At 35.8% G+C, this 22,623-nt stretch overlaps 1 protein-coding gene across 1 annotated transcript in view; it reads right to left on the minus strand.

Annotated features, from left to right (window-relative positions):
• The window catches only part of GRID2 (glutamate ionotropic receptor delta type subunit 2), a 1,698,202-nt gene that overhangs the window by 800,385 nt on the left and 875,194 nt on the right, over positions 1-22,623 (minus strand). The window contains exon 3 of the mRNA XM_027837543.1: positions 18,448-18,732. Within this exon, the coding sequence (XP_027693344.1) occupies positions 18,448-18,732 (285 nt within the window). The remainder of the gene's footprint in view (positions 1-18,447; positions 18,733-22,623) is intronic.

A 22,623-nucleotide genomic window follows, 5' to 3' on the forward strand; every position in this document is an offset into this window, starting at 1 on the left:
TCTCTCTCTCTCTCTCTCTCTCTCTCTCTCTCTCTCTCTCCCCTTTCTTCTTTCAGAATATTATTCAGACTAACTTGACTGATAAGCCATAGCTTTCTTTTTTTCTGTCAGTATTTGTGTCTATCTTCACAGATATACAAATACATATATAGTACATATATTACATATGTAGGTAATATACAGTTCTTCCTGGTTTGGTGGTTGACTTTCTGTAAACTAAGTCACAAGGATATTTTCATTCTTTCTCTCTCTCTCTCTCTCTGATTAGTTTGACTGATAAGCCATAGTTTTGTTCTGTCAGTAAGTCTATATAAGTACATGTGCATATATAATACCTACATATGTTTGTATCTATGCAGGTAATACTTATACATATGTAGTCTAGCTCTATCTTTCATGTATCTAGATCCACATGCACATATGTATGTACATACACGTATATGCATCCTCCACTATAGAAACAAACAACTTTAGCAATCATATGTCTTTCTGTTTTAATTATTATATGACAATGATCAACAAGATTATCAAAGTTTTGCTTTTTACATCTTAATAGATGTAATAGTAGATGTAAATAGAAATCACATATGACTTGGATTTACATGGATCAGATGTCATGTGTGAGAGGCACCTTTAAGTAAGTGATATTTTGCTCTTCCAAATATACCTATTAGTGAATAGTATGCTTATAAAAAAGATGTCTACATGCATAATCTTGATGTTAGAGTTTATATGTGATGGTACCATCCTCATTGAAAAAGGAAAATTTGTTATACAAATCATTAAATATCTTTTCCCTTTTTATCTATTTGTTGATCCTCTTCCAGTTTTATCTTTACATACTCTTTGGGTGATCTATAATCTAGTAAAGATAAAGTGTCTGCTGAAAATACTTGCCAAGCAACAGAGAGCAGCCATGGTGGGGATGACATGATGATGACATCACTAGAATAGCCCTACAGAAATAGAAATTTGAGCTGTCTTTTGATGCATGTACCTATTGTCTATGTTCCCTGATGTATATATTTTGTATGTGTCTGTTTCTCCATACTTGTACCCTGCTTACATTTATTTCCCATTTATGGTTTGTTTATTTGTGGGAGAAGGTATCTTAGGCTTATGAGAGAGTGATTTATTGCTACTTTTTATGTTATTCCATTTAAACGACTTTGCTTTGAACTGATTATATCCTTTCTACTAATTTGTAAATTAATTAGTCCTGCATCAGTGGGGTTAATGAGCTATGGGTTATTGAAGTGGATAGGGACTCACAAAATTGTTTAAGTGTGCTGTCCCCTTGTCTTGGGGAACAGCATTGAGATGGGATAACACAAATACGTGCTATACCTAGTTTTACTGATAGTATCATTTTGACAAGATATGATAACAAGTTGACAACATGGTCTATAGCAATTTAGTAAAATATTTCTCATTATATACCAATGTATGCATATATTCTATATGCAAATAACATGGATATATTTTAACAGATCATTTTTAGAATCATCTTATGAGAACAAAGAGGATATTAAAACTATGACTATCATTCACATTGCTACTGATTCTAATTAGCATCCCCATGAGGTATAATGTTCTTTATCTAATAGTCAAGTGTCATTCAAACTGTACTGAAATTCTCTTGAAAATGCTGAAGCCATAATACTGAATCTGATTATTACAATCAAATATGCTTTTTTTAAACAAATGGATAGGTTAAGGAATAGATAATTATTAGTAAATAATTACTTGGTATTCTTGTTCCCTTTTCCCCACTTCTTAAGTTATTTTTCCTTTGAGTTTTTTTTTTTTTCTGAGTACTTGACCAATTCAAAGGCAAATACCATTACTGCCAGAGAACTCCTCAGCACTGCAGGCTTCAGCTCTATGACTCAAAAATTGCTTTTGTCACCCTAGTTACAGAATGAGCTCAAATTTTGTACCAAATTAACTTTTATTTAAAATTTTGGAACCTCCTCTTGAAAAAGCTGAAGAAAATGGATGGTTGCTTCCTGGCTAAGATCACATAGACTTGTAACTGGAAGGGACCTCCTTGACATAATATCTATTAATATAAAGAAAATAGTTAAAAAATAAGTCTGAATTGATAATGGTCTTATTTGAGGTCCTTTGGAGTAATGAAATCTGAAGAGAAGCCAAATGAGCAGCAAATAACTCAAATTGTCTAGAGGTGGCCTTGAGAATTTTATAGTTTACCAGATAGTTGGAAACAGGCTTAGAATAATTATAAACTTTAGCAGTCAATTAAAAGAAATGCATCCTTTTTATGAATGTTGATTAAAATTACAACAAGATGAAGTGGAAAAAATTCATATGGATTAAATAAGAATCACTCCTTTAATCAAGCAGTCAATCAGTCAACAAACATTTGTTAAGTGTTTACTATGTGCCGTGTGTTGTACCAAGCAAGATGTCAAGTAATCCCCTGGTTACTCCAATAAATCATCAGAACATCAGTCACTGAGATCACTGAAACATGACTTTTAATCATTCAATTTTTACACTCATGACTACCATTTTACCTCAGATGTGTGTGTGTGTGTGTGTGTGTGTGTGTGTGTGTATTTTATGGGAGGATTTACTAACATGATCAAATACCTCCAAATACTATATCAGTCATCTTTGTATTCTGCATAGCACCTAGCATAACTTATACATAGTTGGTACTGAAGTATTCAACATTTAAATAAAAATTTAAATTTCAGTGCTAACAACTTATCTACTCCAGAAACTATACTGGTTCCCTACTACATCTAAAACAAAATCCAAACTTCTACGTGTACATTTAAAATCTTGTACAATCTGGTGTCAATTTACCTTTTCAGATACATCACATGATATTCTCTCACACACTCAGTCAGTCTGTTCTATATGGTATTCCCCAGACACAACATGCTATCTCCCACTTCCATTCTGTTTTGGCATGAGCCTTTGCACAGAACATGGGATAGCCTCCCTTCTCACATCCATATTTTAAAATTCCCACCTTCCTTCAATTCAAGACTCACAATTTTCTCAATAAAATTATCCCAAATCAGTAATATAGAATATAACAAGGATAAACACTGCCATAAATCTGTGTTTAAGCACCAAAGGAAGTAGCACTACAGGTTTGGCAAGATTCAGCTTTATAGTTGAATGATCTAGGGGCTGGATAAGCCCTTGCTCTTCCAGGATTTAGTGATCTTCCTTCCCTTTGCCAAACTTCCTTTAATTATTAGGTATTATAGCATTAGGTATATCTTCCCATTAGAAAGAAAGCTCCTTGAGGGAAGAAAATGTTTCCTTTTGTTTTCATATTTTTAGTGCTCAGGATAGTGCCTTTGGCATAATAGGCAAGCAATACGTTTACTGAATTGAACATCTACTAACTACATTCCTACAAGTAAATAAATCAATTAACTTTGCTAGGCCACAGTTTCTCCATCTATAAAATGGCCATATTAGTATTTATATTATCTATTTCTTTGTTGTTAAAAGAAAAAGCAATTTGCAAACATTAAACTCTTTATAAATATGACTTTTTATGATATAATATGTTTAAAGTGCTTTATAAACAACAAAGCAATATATAAATATTAACTCATGCTTTTGATAGATTTGGTTCACATAAAACTTCATTAATGGATGGCATCCATTTCTATAAAAATAAGAAATATGGATGTTTCAGACATTTATATCAATATATGCACTTTGCCAGAAATAAACACAAGTGGTATCAATTAATTGAGGTTTTTGGAAAATGAAAAAGACAAGAAAAAGTACCTTTCAGTCTATGACCTAGTGATTATAAAATGACTCATCTGATGTTTCTCTGGAATCTTTTGAAAAAAAATTAGTACTAGACCCCTCCCTTAAACATGCTCTCCTATTATTTTTATAACATTATTTTAAAGTGTGACTCTTAACTACCTTAACATGATATTAAATAGTCCACGATTTCTATTTTTTTCTATTTTTCTACTTTTTTTAATTTAATTGGAAACAGTTGAACTAATATTAATGATGGAATATATAGCTTATCACAAGCAAAAAGTTAATAGTAGACTATTTTGGGACTGAATGAATTCAAGTCCACATGCACAATTCAGTTTTGTACCAAAGTATGAAAAGAACTTCCAGATGGCCCAAAAACGGTGTTTGTAAACTCTGAAACCATGGAAAAATTGGGACTACAAGAAAGCTAAATGTTTGATTGCTCGAAAAGAACAATGAGCTGAATTCCAGAAACCACAGACCAATGAACTTGTATGTCATGCTTAGTGTATGCTCTCTCCCTCACCTCTACCTCTTAGAATTTTGAGCTTTCTTCCATGCTTAGCTCAGGTTCCATTTTCTCTGTGCTGGATTTTCCAGGTCTCCCTGGTTATTAGGGCTTTCTCCTTTGTCAAAGGAGCTTGTATTTAACTCAACTTGTACACGTATCCATTTATATGTTGAAGCTTCCAAAAGAATGTAACTGACTTAAAGGCTGGGCCTCTTTACTGTGTTTGTGTTTCTATCCCAAGCACTTAGCACATAGCAGGCATTTAAGAAACTTTTATTAAACTGAAATGAATAGAATGTTGGTCTATGGAAAAATTCAAGAACATGCAATCCTTTTCAAATCAACATAGATTCTTATGGAACTTTTCCAAGGATAAGTAAGGGGAGAGAATAATTAATAGGAGTTAGGATAGATGAATTAAAATTTGTCATGCCACATATAACTTTCTTGATTTTAACAAGACATTTGACTAAGTATCATATACCAACTTAATAGAAAAAAAAATAGAAAATGTGGGCTGTTTAATATCCTATTAAGGAAGTTAAGAGTCACACTTTAAAATAGTGTTACAAAAATAATAGGAAAGTACGGTTAAGGGAGGGCTCTAGTCCTGTACCATATGACTTTGCTTTTGGATCTGTCTTGTTTATTACCTTTAACAATGATTTGGAATACAGACAAAATAAATGCTTATTAAAGGGATAAAAAAACAAAATTTCAAGGGGATAGTTCATACAGTATATACCAGAATCAAAATTCAGTATTTCCTAAATGAAATTATACCAAACCTACAAAGTGGAACTTAATAAGGATAAAAAAAAAACAATAAAAATTGGTATAAACCTGTGTTTAGGTGTGTGAAAAAAAATGGCACAGAACAGATTTGGCAAAATTCAATTTTACAGTTGAGTGATCTAGGGGTTTTAGTTGGCCATAATAAAAATACTGTGTGTGTGTGTGTGTGTGTGTGTGTGTGTGTGTGTGTGTGTGTAAATGTAACCACTAAACATTCTCAGGATATCTTGGGCTATAATATTGGGTGTTGCCAGACCAAGTAAAGTAATGATTATATAACAATATTCTGTTCTGATCATAACTCATTTGAAGAGTTGTCTTAAGCAAAACACTTGAAGAGATTCATCAACAAAACGGACAGTACCGAGAGGAATATATCCAGATGCTAGGAGATCTAATAATTATTTCATATGAGGAACAGTTAAAGACAGTGTTAGTAATTTGCCTGGAGATGAAAGAAAGCAGCTTTGATGAGAAAGGCTACAAAGTAAAAAAAGGAAACTCTTATTAGAAGGGCTATCATTTAGTAATGGGAATAATAGCTTGTTCTGTGTAATGCCAGATAGTGGAACCAAGACCAAAGCTACATAAGGTCATACTAAGAACTCCTAATTATCTGAAAGGCTTCACGTATGTAAGAACTCGCTAATAATTTCCATCACAATTGGAATAAGTTTTAACTCATAAAACCCTGTCCATCAATGAAAGCATTCAAATAAAACTTAGATAGCTATTTGTTAATGATATTGTAGAACAGATACTTTCCTTTGATGATGTGTTAAATTAGAGGACGTTTAATTTTTGTTCCATAGACACACATAAGGTGATATATACTTAAAAACAGTTACTCTTTGGTGAGAAACTGATGGAAAATTCTTAGATTTTATGTTTTGTCTAGTTTGGAAGACAGTGGATAGAAAGCTAGGCCTACAGTCATGAAGGCCTGAATCCAAATCCAGTCTCAGTCACTAGCTATGTGACTTTGGGCAAGTCATTTGACCTGTGTTTAACTTAGCTCTCTCACCTATAAAATGAGAATAATAATAGCACCTATGTCCCAAAGGGGCTGTGAGAATCCAATGAGATAAAATTTGTAAAGTTTTTATCATAGTACCCGGTATATAATAAGTGCTATACATAAATGCTTAATTCCTTCACTTTCTATTCTATTTGAAATTGTTACTGATAATATTAAACTCTCTGCTTCCTAGTCTAGCAATAACTCCAAAGCCGTTCATTCTAACTCTCTGTTCTTTTTCTATGAAATAAAAAAGTTAGCCTGCCGGTCCTATCCCTTATGCAGATTACTGTGTTTGAAAACATCACTGAGTAGATAGGATTCCTTTTCAAAAATTTCCTCTTTGTGAGGATTTCCACATATCCATTATGTGTCATCATCTGCCTATTTTTTTTAATTGAACTTCTCTATTTTGAATGCCACTTGCTTGATCAGTTGCAGCTGTTATTTTCTAGCTATCAACATTGATTTTTAAAGAGAAACTAATATTTTAATAAGCCCTCATGCATAGGGATCATTTTGCTGTGTTGTCTGCAAGGTAAGAGCCTCCAAGGGCTCCCAGATGCTAATGTTACATGGGCAATCCTACAGTTTGTATTCTGTTTGTAGATTTTAGTAAAATATTTACTTATCCTCCCTGAATGATAATTTTCCTTCTTGAGCTATTCACCAAACTGGTAAAAAATACTAATTGATTGGGAAATGGCTAAAACTGGTGGTGCATAAATGTGCAAGTCTAATCATGCTCTTCCCCTGGTCAAGAATATTAAGTGGTTAATGTTTGTTTAACAACAAGCAATTTGGCTCCATCCCGGCTTTTTTCGGACTTATTCCACATTCTCCCTTTATGTTCTGGCCAAGCTCTTCTATTGGCTGCTTCCTGTGTACAATAATCCATCTGCTATCTATATTTCTTTTCCTAGCGTGCCCTGTTTCCTCAACACTTGGAATGTACCACCTTATCTTTATCAATGCCACTTAGTCTTGCTAGCTTGCTTCAGGTTCAGCTCAGATACTTTCTCTTACGTGAGGCTGAAGAATGACTACTGGCCTGAAAAATATAAGGATTTATATTGCATAAGCTTTCTGTCTAATCATCCATATAAGTAGCATATTCCATATTAGCATGCATATTTCTTGGAAAGCATCACAGCATGGCTGAAATTGCAGACAGAAAGAGAGGTTTGAATCTTAATTCTGTCACTTATGGGCAAACTATTGAAGTGCCCTAAACATGAATTTCTTCATCTTTAAAATGGGGATAATCATACCTGAAATACCTACATTACAAAAGAGTTGTGGTATTCTTAGGAGATAACACACACACACACACACACACACACACACACACACACACACACACATTTTCTAAACATTAAAGTAAAATATATATCATTTACAATGTTTGAGGACAAAGACAATACCAATGCTTAGCACAGTATCACGTGTATGAGTGTATGTGTGTATATATCTGAGCAGCTAGGTGGTACAGAGGATAGAGGGCCTGGAGTCAGGAAGACTCATCTTTCTGAGTTCAAATCTGGCCTCCCTCAGACACTTACTAGCTGTGTGACCTTGGGCAAGTCACTTAACCCTGCTTGCTTCAGCTCCTCATCTGTAAAATGAGTTGGAGAAGGAAATGGCAAACCACTCTAATATCTTTGCCAAGAAAACCCCAAATAGTGTCAAGCAGAGTAGTTAGCTTTTATTTTAGGTGCCATGCCAAATGCTATGCTATTTGGTGCAAATATATATGTATTTAATAATGTATACATATATTACATGCATATACATGTATTTAATAATATTGTTTTGCTGTCCCTGGTACTTTTGAGGAAAGTATTATTTTCCCATTTGTTCTTTACTGTATGTATTTTCAATGTTACCTCGTCTGAAATCATGATTGTAACTTGTCCTTCTGGACAACTGTCTGCCACATTTCTGCCATATTTCCTTATAGCCTCTCGTCTTAACTCTTTACGTATGCTTTTACTTTTCTAAGTGTCTTTCTCATGAGAAGAATATTGTTTTTCTCTTTTTTTTAATTCCATTCTACCATTCTCTTTCATTTCATAGACACATTTAGTTCATCTTCATTCCTGGATATAACTGTTAACTTTGTTTTCTCTCTATCAAATTTTGTTATGTTATTCATTATTTTAATAATATTTTTCTCCAATTACATGTTTAAACATTTTTTTGCATTTAAAAAAAAATTTTTGAATTCCAAATTCTGTCTTCCCCTTCCTTCTTCCCCTCCCCCATTCCTGAGACAGCAAACAATCCCATATGCATTATACATATTCATTCTTTTTAAAAATCAATTCTAGGTTTTTACCATTTGTTTCGATTACAATGGTCTCACCTCAGCCTCCTCACATAGACTAATCTGTCACTCTCTGCTAAGACAAGATTCCTTAATTCTACATTTATTGTTATTTTCTCTTTCTTTTCTGTCATTTTCTTTGCCAGATGAAGTAAATATGCAATCCAGAATCCTCCCTATTATTCTCTTCCAACATTCTCTTTGTCTGGATGACATTCATCCATTGCACTCCTTTCTAAGAGATTCAATTTATCCCCTTTCCCACTTTCATATTTTTCCTTGTTGCTTCAAAAAATGTGAAGCTAACTAGTATTTCCTTGTTTTCTTTCAAGGAGCCCCATGTAAAGCAATACTTACAGAATTCAGTTCAACAGAAATTTATAAAACATCTACTACCTGTTAGGCTCCTTCACCAATTATCCAGATAGAGCCAGGTGGCTTAGCACATAGAGTACTGGGCCTGGAATTAAGAAGATGAATTCAAAACCAGCCTGAGACATATGAGTTGTGTGACCCTGGACAACTTACCTATCCTTTATTTGCCTCACTTTTTTCAACAGTAAAATGGGGATAATAATATCACCTACCTACCAGGATTATCATGAGCATCAAATTAGATAATATTTGTAATATGCTTAGCATAGTGCCTGGCATACAGTAGGCACCTAATAAATGCTTATTTCCTTCCTTCTATATCTAAGAATGTCTTTCCAAATTCTCCCTCTCTACATATGTATTCATCTTTTCCTTATCTCATTGTTTGGAATATCTTCGTACGTGGAACCCTATTCACAGAAACAGCAATTCATTATACGTGCACCTTGATGAGGTGGGCAAAAGTTCCAATTTTGATTCAAAGGACCTAGGCTGAATTCAGGTCCTTCTATTCATCAAACTTAACATTTTGATGTCATGAAACTCTGTCCCTCTGGACATTAGATCATCTCCACAAAATAAAATAAAATAAAATAAAATAAAATAAAATGAAAAATAAAGAAATTTTATAGCAATCTCCACGTTTCTTTCCTTATCCACACTTGCGTACTCGTTAACTTATCACCATCTTAATAAGTTCACTTTTTTCTAGGATGATTCCTGTTTCTATTCTCATGAATGCTCTCTTAATGACCCTCAAATAAGGTGAGGCCTTGAATGGGAAATTGCTTTGTCTCTTTCTTTGTTCATTCCAGATATAACTATGTTTCTGGCCCACTCTACTTCCCTATTTCATTACCTTTGATAAACAACTCCAAGAAATAATGATTTAACTCTTTACCTTCATTGTCCTCTCTTTTATATTGCTTCCTTTTGATCTCTCTTTTTTCCTTAATTTTTTTAAAATAAACATTTTCTTTTTGTTCTCTCCATGTCCCATAGACAAGGTGAAAGCTCTAAAAAGACAGCACTATCATGTCTTTGAGGCATGTAAATTTTTAATTTTCTGCTCCATCTTTTCAAGCTATATGAAATTTATTGTCCTTAATTTTTTATTTAATGTTTAATTCAATGTTTCATAAATTTGCATATAAATACTCTCTTCATCCATAGTTTCTTTAGTAGAAATGATTCAAATTGATGACTTTTGCTTAATATCTATATTTTTTTCATTGACGGTTAGTTTTGATGGCTATGTTATTGTGAGGGTCAACACTACTTTCTTTGCTCATGGTGATATTATGTCCCAGGCTTTATTTTCATTTTTCATGGATATGGGGTAATCCTGCACAATTAGTGCTATTTCCCTATAGTACTTTAAAGGCTTCCTCCTGACTACTTGTGGGCCACCTAGGTGGCGAAGTAGACAGAATGCCAGGCCTGGAGTCAGGAAGGATCATCTTGCTGAGTTCAAATCAGGCCTTAGACATTTACTTGCTGCGTAACCCTGGGTAAGTAACTCAATCTTGTTTGCCTCAGTTTCCTCATCTGTAAAATGAGCTGGAGAACGAAATGGCAAACCACTACAGTATCTTTACCAAGAAAACCCCAAATGGGGTCACAAAGAGTCAGACTTGACTGAACAATAACAACCTGACAACTTATAAGATTTGCTCAGTGTTAAAGTTCTAGAGTTTAAGCCACAACATTATAGGAGAGTTGAAATTGGTGCTGTTTCTACATTTGTAAAAAGATCAACTAAGATGTCTTTCAGATCTAAATTTGTGGAAATGAAATGAAAAAAATAGAAAAAAAGGGGGACAGCTAGGTGGCGCAGTGAATAAAGTTCCGGCCTTGGAGTCAGGAGGACTGGAGTTCAAATGCGGCCTCAGACACTTGACACTTACTAGCTGTGTGACCCTGGGTGAGTCACTTAACCCCAACTGCCTCACCAAAAAGCAATAAATAAATAGATAGATGGATGAATAGATAGATAGATAGATAGATAGATAGGTAGGTAGGTAGGTAGATAAATTTGTGATATTTCTCTCTTTATACCTACAAAACTTGACTTTTTCTACTTCTATGGGAATAAGTGTGTATACTGGCTTGCATTATAGATATCTGTGCCTCTCCCTCATTCCCTGCTAGATTATAAGCTCTTGGAGGGCAGGGACCATATCTATTTCATTGTGTCCCTCATAATCAGTCAGCAAACATTTACTAAGCACTAAATATGTACCAGGAAATCTGCAAAGTCCTGAAGATGTAAAGGAAAAATAAAAAACCAAACTGAAAAGAGATCACCATCTAACAAGGGAGTCAATAGATACATATATGATAATTATAAAACTTTAGAAACAAAGACATTGGCAGCAAAGAGACCAGTAAGAGCTTTTTGAAGAAGGAATCCGAGGACTCTAAAAAATAGGGAGAAGAGGCATATAAAGGCACAAAGATAGACTATAGAACATCACGTATTAGGAAAAGTAAGAAGCAAAGTGTAAGATAATTGGAAAAACAGCAAAGGGCCTATTGTGAATGGATTGAAATGCCAAATGAATAAGTTTAGAGAGATTCTGGAGTTAACTGGATTCAGAGGGCAGTGACATGGTTAGATTTGCACTTTGGAAAAGTGTCTGGAAATGTTCTTTGCCTGATAGATTGAAGTGAAAAGAGACTTGAGGCAAGGAGACTAATTTGAAGGCTACTGCAAGAGTGCAGGTGAGAAGTGATGAGGGCATGAACTAAGGTTGTGTCTGTGAGAGTGGAGAGAAGGTGACATGTAGAAGAGGGATTGTGAAAGGAGAAATTCAAAGATTTAGCAACAGATTGAATGTAATATAGATATGCATATATATCTAATCAGTTGCTAAATCTTTTAATTTGGTGGGTGGGTGGCTGTGTGTGTGTGTGTGTGTGTGTGTGTGTGTGTGTAGTGAATGAGAGTGAGGAATCCAAGATGTCACCAAGGTTACAAATCTGCAAATATCTTTGTTCACTCTCTCTCAGATCCTTCTGCTCTAGTTGTCTCCTTGGGGTTGGGAGATTGTGTAGGGTACTCTTTAGCCATGGAGTTGGGGGTACTGGTATCCAACGGTCTTATTCTGCAAGGATTCTTAGCCTTCCTATAGACTATCCAGAGATATAGACTTCTGATCCTATGCTGCCTCCTTTCTCCAAGCGGCCCCAAGTTCTGATTCTTCAGCTTTTAACCTATCCTAAAGAGCCAAAGCATCTGAGTTAGAGGGAAGAAGAGGAGGGGTGTGTCAGGCTGGTCCTGACTTTAGGTATGTCACAGCACTGAGGGGAACTAGGGCAGGAATGGGGAACCTGCGGCCTCGAGGCCACGTGGAGCCCTCTAGGTCCTCAAGGTACCTTTGTCTGAGTCCAAGTTCTACAGAACAAATCCTTTTATTAAGGGGATTTGTTCTGGGAAGTTAGGATTCAGTCAAAGGGTCCCACGTGAGGACCCAGAGGGCCACATGTGGCCTTGAGGACACAGATTCCCCAACCCCGACATTAAGCCAATAGAGTCCAAGCCAAACTCTTTTCCCTCTGCCAGGGAAAAGGGTTAGGAGTGGAGGCAGAGCCCAACTTGGTGGGGGAGGGGGAGGAAGGGAGTGTCTGTTTTTGCTTGGTCACATGGAGAATATAAGAACAATAAATAAGAAATCTCTATTAAAGTTTTATGTCTCAAAAAAAAAAAATTACTGCCCTAGACAGTAATAGATAAGTTGGAATGAGGGTGAATTTTGGAGGCAAAAGGGCTATTTTGGGCATGCAGAATTTGAGATGTCAATAGGACAATCAGTCGAAACATTCAATTGGCAATTGGTGATTTAGTTTTCAAGCTCAGGGAATAAATAGATCTGGGAATCATCTGGATTGAGATGATAATTGAATCAACAAGATCTTATGAGATCACCAAGTGAGACAGTATAACCAAAAAATAAGAGGCCTGGGGGGTGGGGGGGAGACACTTATGATCAATGAAATCAAAAAGCAGCAAAATACACTGAGCAGTGGTCAGATGTGTAGGAGGAGGAGAATCAAGGAAGATCAATGTCATAAAGAACCACAGAGGAAAGCATCCAGGAGGAGAAGATACTGAAGGGTCCAATGCTGCAAAGAGGTTGAAAAGAATGAGGCCTGAGAAAGACCATTAGGTTTGCTAATTAGAAAATAATAATAGTAATAGTGCAGTAGTGGTAGTAGTAGTAGTAGTAGCAGTAGTAGTAGTAGTAGTAGTAGCAGTAGTAGTAGTTTACAAAGCATCTTAAGTGCTTTTGCAAAGCACTTCACAATTATTATCTCATGTTATCTTCACAACAACACTGTGAGGTAGGTGCTATTATTATTCCTACTTTACAGATGAGGAAACAGAGGCAAACAAAGGCTGTGTCTGAGCCTGGATTAGAACTCAAGTCTTCCTGACTCCAGGTACAGCACTGAGATCACTAGTCACTTTAGAGTAAGAAGTTCAGGTGAGTGATGAGGTCAGAATCTAGATTGCAGAGGATTTAGAAGATGGTAAGACCTAGTTTAGATGGTATTTCAGACTTTATTTGGGAAGGACAGAAAGATAGAGAGCAATAGAGTGCTAAGCAGAGGATTTTCATGCATGTGATACGTGTCTAGAGTCCTTAAATGACTTTCCCAAGTTCAAGTAGGTCATAATAGGGGCAGCTAGGTGGCACAGTGGATAGAGCACCGGCCCTGGATTCAGGAGGACCTCAATGCAAATCCAGCCTTAGACACATAACATTTACTAGCTGTGTGACGCTGGGCAAGTCACTTAACCCCATTGCCTAGCCAGAAATAAAAAAACAAAAAAAACAAAAAAAAACAAAAAACAAGTAGGTCATAATAGCAGGGATGCAAAGACAGATCCTCTGATTCCAGATGTTTTATCTTTTCTACTGTACTCTATTTCCATTATATCAAAGATTCTTAATTTCACTGTTTACTGAGATTCTTTTTTTCGATCCTTTCAGTCATATCCAACCCTTCATGACCATATTTGGGGTTTTCTTGGCAAAGATACTGGAGTGGTTTGTCATTTCCTTTTCCCGCTCATTTTACAGAAGACAAACTGAGGCAAACGGGGTTAAATGACTTGCCCAGGGTCACACAGCTAATAAGTGTCTGGGGCCAGATTTGAACTCAGGAAAATAAGTCTTCCTGACTCTGGTCCCAGCACCCTACTCACTGTGCCGCCTAGCTTCCTTTCACTGAGATTAGAGCAGAACTTTTACTGAGGCCTTAATCATAATTAATTACTTTGAATAAAGTTACCTTCTAAGTAAATGGATATAGAGGCCTAAGGGAACTTTAAAAACATGAAAGATGTTTTAGAAGCAGAGTGTTTCATCAATACTTCAGCACATCAATATAGTTCTGCCCCAGCAGTCTGCGTGATGCCCTGCACAAATGGTGCTCAATCACTCTTCTAAGGAAAATTAATTCCTAATGGCCAAGAGAAAAGTCACATGAAATTCCTTGTGGTTGAACTTAAAACTTATGACATTGATAAATGGATATGTAAAGTGACACAGCCCTCCTTCAAAGTACAATATATTTGGATACCTTGATTTTTTTTTTTTTTGGACTTCAGTGCAGTTTCATGGTAACAAGGTTTATTGTAAATACCAAAGGTAAATTTTCTTCTATTAAAGAAGGATATTACTGGAAATAATTTTAATGATATCAGAAAAGTAATTTTTAAATTCATAAATTGAATTATAAGGCAAAAGCAAATTCATTATCAGAATGAGGAAAAAATATTAATTTTTTTAACCTTAAAGAGACATCATGATGGTCGGATCATCTATCCTTACATTTTATTTCTAAAAGATTAACAATAGTAAAAAAAAAAAAGAGGCTTAAGGAAACAATACTCAAATAGATCTAAATATTTATGTGTAAAAAGAAGATATTGTACTAAATGCTCATTAAGGTCACTTTCAGCTGTAAAATCTTAGATCCTACCCTTGAGTTGTCTGAATATTTAGCCACATTATGACATTCTTTACTAACCAATGAAAGTATTACCTGTGGTAAAAACGTTTAGATTGTAAAACATGTAAACTCCTTGACTAGTTATCAAGGAGTTGATGGCAGACATTTATCTTTTGGGGATGGTGGGAATGCAATTATATAAATCAATCGACTGTCTCTGTTGTCTAGTTTAATATTTGAGGACGTTATAGAACTTTTCATGTTAAGTTCTTTAAAAAGAAGTTTGAGTGCATATAGTTTTTTTTCCCCACATATTTGAAATATATTAAATTTTAAAAGTCTCCAAAGGAAATTTGATCAGAAGCAAATTTAAACATGAACACAGGATAACACACATCATATTGGTTTTTATGGACAAATTACTAATGCTTATTGATACATTCTAATTTCATATTAAATTCAAAACTAGATTTGCTTCATTCCATGATTACACTGATGAGCCAATTCTTTTTTATTGTACATTTTATTCATTTAGGCCTCATTGTGACTTTCCTATGATCCATTAGTAATGTGAAAATTAAATAACAAAAACACAAGATTTCCTTCCGTAGGTAAAACAAAAGAGAGTGACACAGACTTTTGGTTGAAGCATTGCTGATCAAGCTTAATGGCAGTCTCATGGCCAAAACCCCATGCCACCCTTTGAATATTTAAGGCCAAGTACAAGTACCACTTGTTTAAACTAGCTGAGGATCCACAGGGGTTCCTAATCATTACTTCCCAAAATTCTGTCAATCTGTTCATGCCTGGTTCTGTCAATGCCACTTTTTGGCTCATGCCTCTTATATAATCATTCTCCAATGCCTTGTACAAGACTGAGTTGATTATGAAAAGTAAACAGCCTTTGTTCATTTATTTTTGGCTAAGTAAAATAAACTGTGCCATAAAAGACATCCCTTTCTCTGACTTTTATTCATTACAAATGCTAAAATATTGTCCTAGATTCCCAGGCCTATCTAGCCTGAGTATGACCAGCAGCCTAGTTCCAGAAGATTCTATCTCCATTCATAATCATCACATTAGGACACATAGACTATATGAAATAGAAATTAATTAATTATTAAGATATTATCAAGTGTGTCAAGTTAGGCCTATATCATTCTTTGTAAGTGAAAAACTCTACATAGCTTATTTAAAACTTAGAAAAGATGTGTGATTTGCTCAATGTCCCACTAGGAGATCTATCACTGTCTCTAGAGATACAACAAGATCAAATCTGAACTGAATTGTCTGACCATTACCACAATCTAAATCTTTTTAAAGGAAAGAAGCTAATTTTGCTTTTGCAAGCTGGTTACTGTTTGTTGTGCCCAAACAATACAAACTGACCAGGACGTTTTTTTTAAATCAAACATTCATTCTTATTTGATCAAGACTGTATTGCCCCACCCCTGCCCTTAGGATTAGAGGGTTAATTAAATTAAATTTTAGTTTTTACCTTCTCTTAGTTCAAACCTTCAGAAAGGATACTGATCAACTTAGGAAAACTCAAAAATCAGGAGTCAAATTATTTGCAATTACTCCATTTTCCCCAGTTTTCCCAGCTTATCATCCTGATCAGGCTTCACTTTCCTTCCATCCCATTCATGAAGAAAACCATTTCAAATTCACAACACAATCTATTTTGGAATCTTTTGATCTCTCCCTAGTCCTTCCTTTCCAAACCTTAATCCTCAGTGACCCCACTCAACCTGCTTTCCAATCTTTTACTCACAGGCTGTTACACCTTCCGAAGAATTGCTAGAGCAAGGCACACAGTTCTGGTGACTCGGTCTACTAAAAGTTCATCTCATCTAATCTCAACTTTGCCTTCAATGCTGCATGACAATTATTTCCTTCCTAGATTGACTCTATGTCATACTTCTCACACAATCTGTTTTAAAACTTTTCTTTTCTCCTTCCTCCCTTTCTCTCCCTCTTAAAAGAGAATCTCACTTCGTACTTAACCGAGAAAATAAGACCAACTATCATGTTCTCACTCTCCCCACCCTTTTCATCAAATTCCCTATTCTCCTCCTTTGCTTTTGTTTCTGAAGAAAAGGTCAAGGTAACTCCTTCTGTGCCGATGACTTTCAGATAAACACATCCAGCCTTCCTCTTTCTCTTGAGCTTCATTCCCTACTGATGTCTTCATCTGTAGGAATTTCAAATATAGTATGTCCAAAATGGAAACATAGTATTTCTGTACTGCCCTATTTCTGTCAAGCATGCCACCATCTTTTTAAGTCATCCAAGTTTGCAGTCTATGAGTCACGCTCCACCCTTCATCTTTCTTCACTCATTCTGGTATCAAATCACTTGCCAAGCCTCACCAGGTCTAACTCCCTAACATCTATCATTAATTTCTTTCTCCCTACTCTCAAGGCCTACATACACTCTAGTTCATACCCTAATCACCTAAATTATTGAAATACCTTTTTAATTGGTTTCCTTACCTCCAGTTTGTCTTTTTTTCCATTCTACCCTCCACATAGGGGCCAAATTTTTACCTAAAGTACATTTCTAGATGTGTTGCTTCCCTATTTGCCATTTAAAGCCCTTCCTGATCTGGCTTCAATCAACTTTTTCCTGAATGATTTCATATTAGCTTTTCTCATATATTCTGCATTGTAGAAAAGCTGAACTGCTTACACATGCCGTAGGTATGGCATTCCATTTCCATCCTGTCTGACTTTGTACAAGCTGTCCCTTTGTCTAACCAATTGTCCCTCCTCACCTTTGCTTCCTGAAATCTCAAGTCAGCTCTGGTTCCTATTTGAGATCTTCTCTATTGATAGGGCCTGCTTTTAATTTGATTAGCATTTATTTATGTGTGTTCGGACTTTCTCTAACCTTCTTCCCTCCCCACCCCTACCCCTACTAGAATGTAAGGTCCTTGAAGACAAGGCTTATTTTGCTTTTATCTTTGTTTCCCTAAAACCTAGCACATTGCCAGCCAGATAGTATGTGCCTAATGAATTCTGGTTGAACTGAATATATTTGATTCCTTTCTTCTGTGTTAAAAGACTAGTCAGAGTCTTGGGGCAGTGATGCATTTCTTTACATTCTGTTAAACCCAGGGAAATTAAAAAAAAAAACAACCTTGTGGCTTCTATGAGGAATTTAAATTCAGGTAAGTTATGCTGTCCCTGTCTAAATGCCCATAGACTTCAGTACTACAAGCTCTATATACAAGAACAAGAATAAAATGGCAAAAAAATAGAGTCAATACTAAAACACTATAAAGTTAAAAGATAAGATTTCCTCCAAAAGTCATGCTAAATAACAGTTCTGATTATATTTTAACACATTTCAAATCTCACCCCTCCAAAGTAGTAATTTGCCATTTACATAAAAAAAAGTGTCACGATGGGGAATGGTGGCAAATGAGGATTACTATCAAGAAGTAATGACAATCTGTCATTAGAAAACATTGAGACATCGGGTTAGGTGATGTGGGCATTTTCTTTGAAATTTTTTTACCCAAGTAACTTTAACCAAAAACACAAATTTTGACTTAGATATGGATTTTTCTTGGTTGGGTCATAAGAAGACAATGAATAGGTTCACAAATGGTAACACGAAAGTATAATATCCTTGAAGATTAAAGGTATATTTTTTTCATGAAGAAATGGTATTTGGACTTACCATAATCATTGTCATAGAAAATAATGAATTTCTGCCAGGCATATTCTGTGACCACTCTTAGAATAACATCATTAAGATAAACAGGTGGACGGATAGACAGTGTATAGTCATCATTTCTGTTGCTCCGGGTGAGTCCGCAGCCACTTCTTGGGGTCCCAGCTGTTGAACGCTGAATGAAGAGGTGGGGGATGTGCATGGCGTCTGCCAAGGACTGGAGTGATCCAGCTGACGTACAGCCGATGGAGCTGACAAGGGCCAAGATGCCTTGGTTCATGAGGTCACAGGCTGTAAGGAAACATAGCGATATTCAGAATGATACAAGCTTTTCAAGTTCTGTTCTTTTAAACTTTTTCTTTAGAGAAATGGAGGTGAAAATCAGATAATTGATTCAGCAATATAAAGCCATGAAATGTAAAGTGTGTGGGGAGAAACAGTCTATAGAAGATAGCCTAAGAGGTTAGTCATTCCCTCATGACCATGCATTTCTTCTTTCACTTGACAAATACTAATTGGGTGCTCCCCTTGGTGTTCAAGATAGGACAGCTAAGTGGTGAATTGCATGGAGTAAGTAGGCTTGGAGTCAGGGAGATCAGAGTTTAAGTCTGGCCTCAGACACTTAATAGTTGTATGACTCTAGGCAAGTCACTTACTCCCTTCCGCTTTTTAAATTCAGTTCCTCATTTGTAAAACCAGGTCACAATGGAGAAGGAAATGGCAAACCACTCCAATGTCTTTGTCAAGAAAACCTCAGAAACAAAAGTTCACAGAGTCTTGTGGAGTCAGACATGACTGAAAGACTCAACAACAACAATGTGCAAGCCATTGTTATAGGTTATAGGGCAGGTATAAACATGAATCAGAGTATAGTCTCAAGGAGTCGGTAGCCCAGAAGAATAATAAGGGGAAAAAAGCACAAAAATAGCTCAAAAGAAAACAGTATGTCATGTGCCAGAAGATAAGTTAGAAAGAAACTTATCTAGCAGTTCAAAAAGGAGAACCAGATTGCTAAGGTAAGCATCCTAGTGTGAGAAATGATTATTAATAACCAATATCTTGGGGAGATTCAGAGGCTCTCCCTTTTTTCTAAATTCTTCATTTAAAAAAAATCACTTTTCTTGAATTCCCTTTTCTTTTCTTTCGTTGAAAATAAGATTATATTGACTCTCTTTCATCTTGTTAAGACCCCACCCAACCTTACAAGGAATTTAATCTAAGGTAGAGAAACCCATTGTTTTCTACTCTAACTTGAGTGGAGACCTATCTTTTTGTCTACATAGCCTAAGGCTGGGAGTGGTCTGGTATAGAGATATTTTCCCAATCCAAGAAATACTCAGCCCTTCACTTTAATATATCCCACCTCCAATCATGTTAACCAATTAGATCTGATTGCTGTTTGATGCACCACCTATTGTTTTGAAGGGTATATAAACTGTGAGTCCACAGCCATTAGGTCTTTAGTCTAAGAGAGAAGGCCAAATGAACATCCTTTTATTAATAACCTGTGGATCTTATAAATAAAATGATTAAATTAGACCAAAATTATGTCTCTCAAATCTTTTAATTACAACATTAGCAAAGGTACATTTTGAGTTGGACATGATTTTAATGAGTGAGGATGTTGGGGAGTGGTGATTTTCAGGTTTAATTAAAAGCATGAGGTGCGTTGGTCGAATGGTAATGTTTGTATAGAAGATATGTTGTATGAAGAGGAGTGGTAAGAAATGAGATTAGAGGTTTAGATTGGAGCCAGATCTCTTAAAAAATACTGAAATCCCAACTAAACATTAAAATGTTAGGTATATAGTCATATACATCTCAAATTGGATGTTGATTACCAAAGACAAAGGTACAGGGTCATACTTATAAAATTATCTAGAAACAAAAAAAACAAACAAACAAACATTAATCTTAATATCATAAAAAGTATCTATCTAAAACCAAAAGTAAGCATTATATGCAATGGAGTTGAATCAGAATTTCTTTCAGCAAATCTAAGAGTAAAACAAAAATGCCCAGTGTCTCCATCAAAATTTGATAATGTTTTGGAAATGCTAGCAATAGCAATGACAGGAGAGAAGAATTAAAGTTGTAAAGATAGGTAAAGAGGAAACAAAACTATCCCTATTTGTTGACGATATTACGATTTACTTGGAAAATACCAGAGAATCAGTAAAACTACTAAATGAGACAGCATGTTCCATAAAGTTGCAGGCTACAAACTAAACTCTTAAAAATCAACTGTATTTCAGGGGCGGTTAGGTGGCGCAGTGGATAGATCACTGGCCCTGAAGTCAGGAGGACCTGAGTTCAAATCCAGCCTCAGACCAAACACTTCACATTTACTAGCTGTGTGACCTTGGGCAAGTCACTTAACCCCAATTGCCTAAAAAAAAAATCAACTGTATTTCTAATATCAAATTCCAAGAGGAAATAATAGAAAGGGAAGTCACATTCCAAATAACTACAAATGTATGAAATATCTGTTTATCAATCTACCAATACAAACAAAATATTTGTATAGATTTAATTACAAAGTACTCCTTAAATAAATAAAGAACAGGGGCAGCTAGGTGGCACATTGGATAGAACATTAGTCTTGGAGTCAGGAGGACCTGAATTCAAATTTGGCCTCAGACACTTACTAGCTGTGTGACCCTGGGCAAGTCACTTAACCCCAATTGCCTAAAATAAATAAAGAAATATAAATACTTTGAGGAATAGTCTGTGATCATGTCTGGACTGTGTCAATATAATAAAAATGGAAATGTTATCTAAGTTAACTTACTTTTAATGCTATAACAATCAAATTATCTAAGAGGTATTTTAGCAAACTTAGTGAAATAATAACAATTCATTTGGAAAAAAGATTACTAGAATATCAAGGGAAATGATGAAGGGAGGTATGGACAAAGGGGAAATAGCATATTAAGATCTCAAGCTAGAGGCAATGCCAGGATGGCAGAGAAAAGGCAGGAACTTGCCTGAATTCTCTCAAATTCCCCTCTAACCAACTTTAAGTCATGCCTCAAAATGAATTCTAGAGTAGAAGAACCCACAAAAGGACAGGGTGAAACAATTTTCCAGGCCAACATAACTTAGAATGACTTTAGGAAAGGTCTGACTCACTCAGGTAAAAGGGGAGCAAAGACTAGAGCAGGCGGTATCCAAACAAACCAGCAGGGTGCCACTTGCCCCAGCACAGATCGGCACCCAAGGGCCCACAGCCCAAGGCAGTAGGCCAGCAGCGGAGTAGCCACCTGTGAGGCCTTCAGCCTCGGAGCAGCACGTGAGTGGCCAGGTCCAGGTGTCTCAGGACAGCAGGTGAGTAGCCAGGCCTGGAGGCCTTGATTCAGTAGGTGAAACACCAGGTCTAGAGGCAAGTGAAAGCTAATGCCTCCATGAAATATCAAGAAACAATCAAACAAAATCAAAAGAATGAAACAAAATAGAAGAAAGTATGAAATATCTCACTGGAAAAGCAACTGACCTGGAAAATAAACATAATACATAATTATATACAATAATTTAAGACATAATTTAAGAATTATTGGACTACTGGCAGCCATGGTTAAAAAAAAAAAGCCTAGACAGCATTTTTTCAAGAAATTATCAAAACTTCTCTGATGTCCTAGAGCAGGGATGGGGAACCTGTGGCCTGGAGGCCACATGTGGCCCTCTAGGTCCTCAAGTGTGGCCTTTTGACTGAAATCCAAATTTCACAGAACAAATCCTAGAAAAATCCTTTTATTAAGAGGAATTTGTTCAGGGATTTGTTTTATGAAGTTTGGATTCAGTCAAAAGGCCATACTTGAGGACCTAGAGGGCCACATGTCTCCTTGAGGCCACAGATTCCCCACCCCTGTCCTAGAGGGTAAAATAGAAATTGAAAGAATCCACTGATCACCTCCTGAAAGAGATCCCAAAATGAAAACTACCAGAAAAATTAGAGCCAAATTCCAGAGCTACTAGGTCAAGGAGAAAATATTGCAAGCAGCCAAAAAGAAACAATTAAAATATTAAGGAGCCCCCATCAGGATTATGCAGGATCAAACAGCTTCTACATTAAAGGATCTGGGGGCTTAGAATACAATATTCCAGAAGCCAAAGGAGTTTGGATTACAACCAAATATCACCTACCCTGCAAAACTGAGCATAATCCTTCATGTAAAAAAAAAA

This window comes from Vombatus ursinus, unplaced genomic scaffold (assembly GCF_900497805.2).
Source record: "Vombatus ursinus unplaced genomic scaffold, bare-nosed wombat genome assembly UNPS02014821.1, whole genome shotgun sequence".
NCBI lineage: Eukaryota > Metazoa > Chordata > Mammalia > Diprotodontia > Vombatidae > Vombatus > Vombatus ursinus.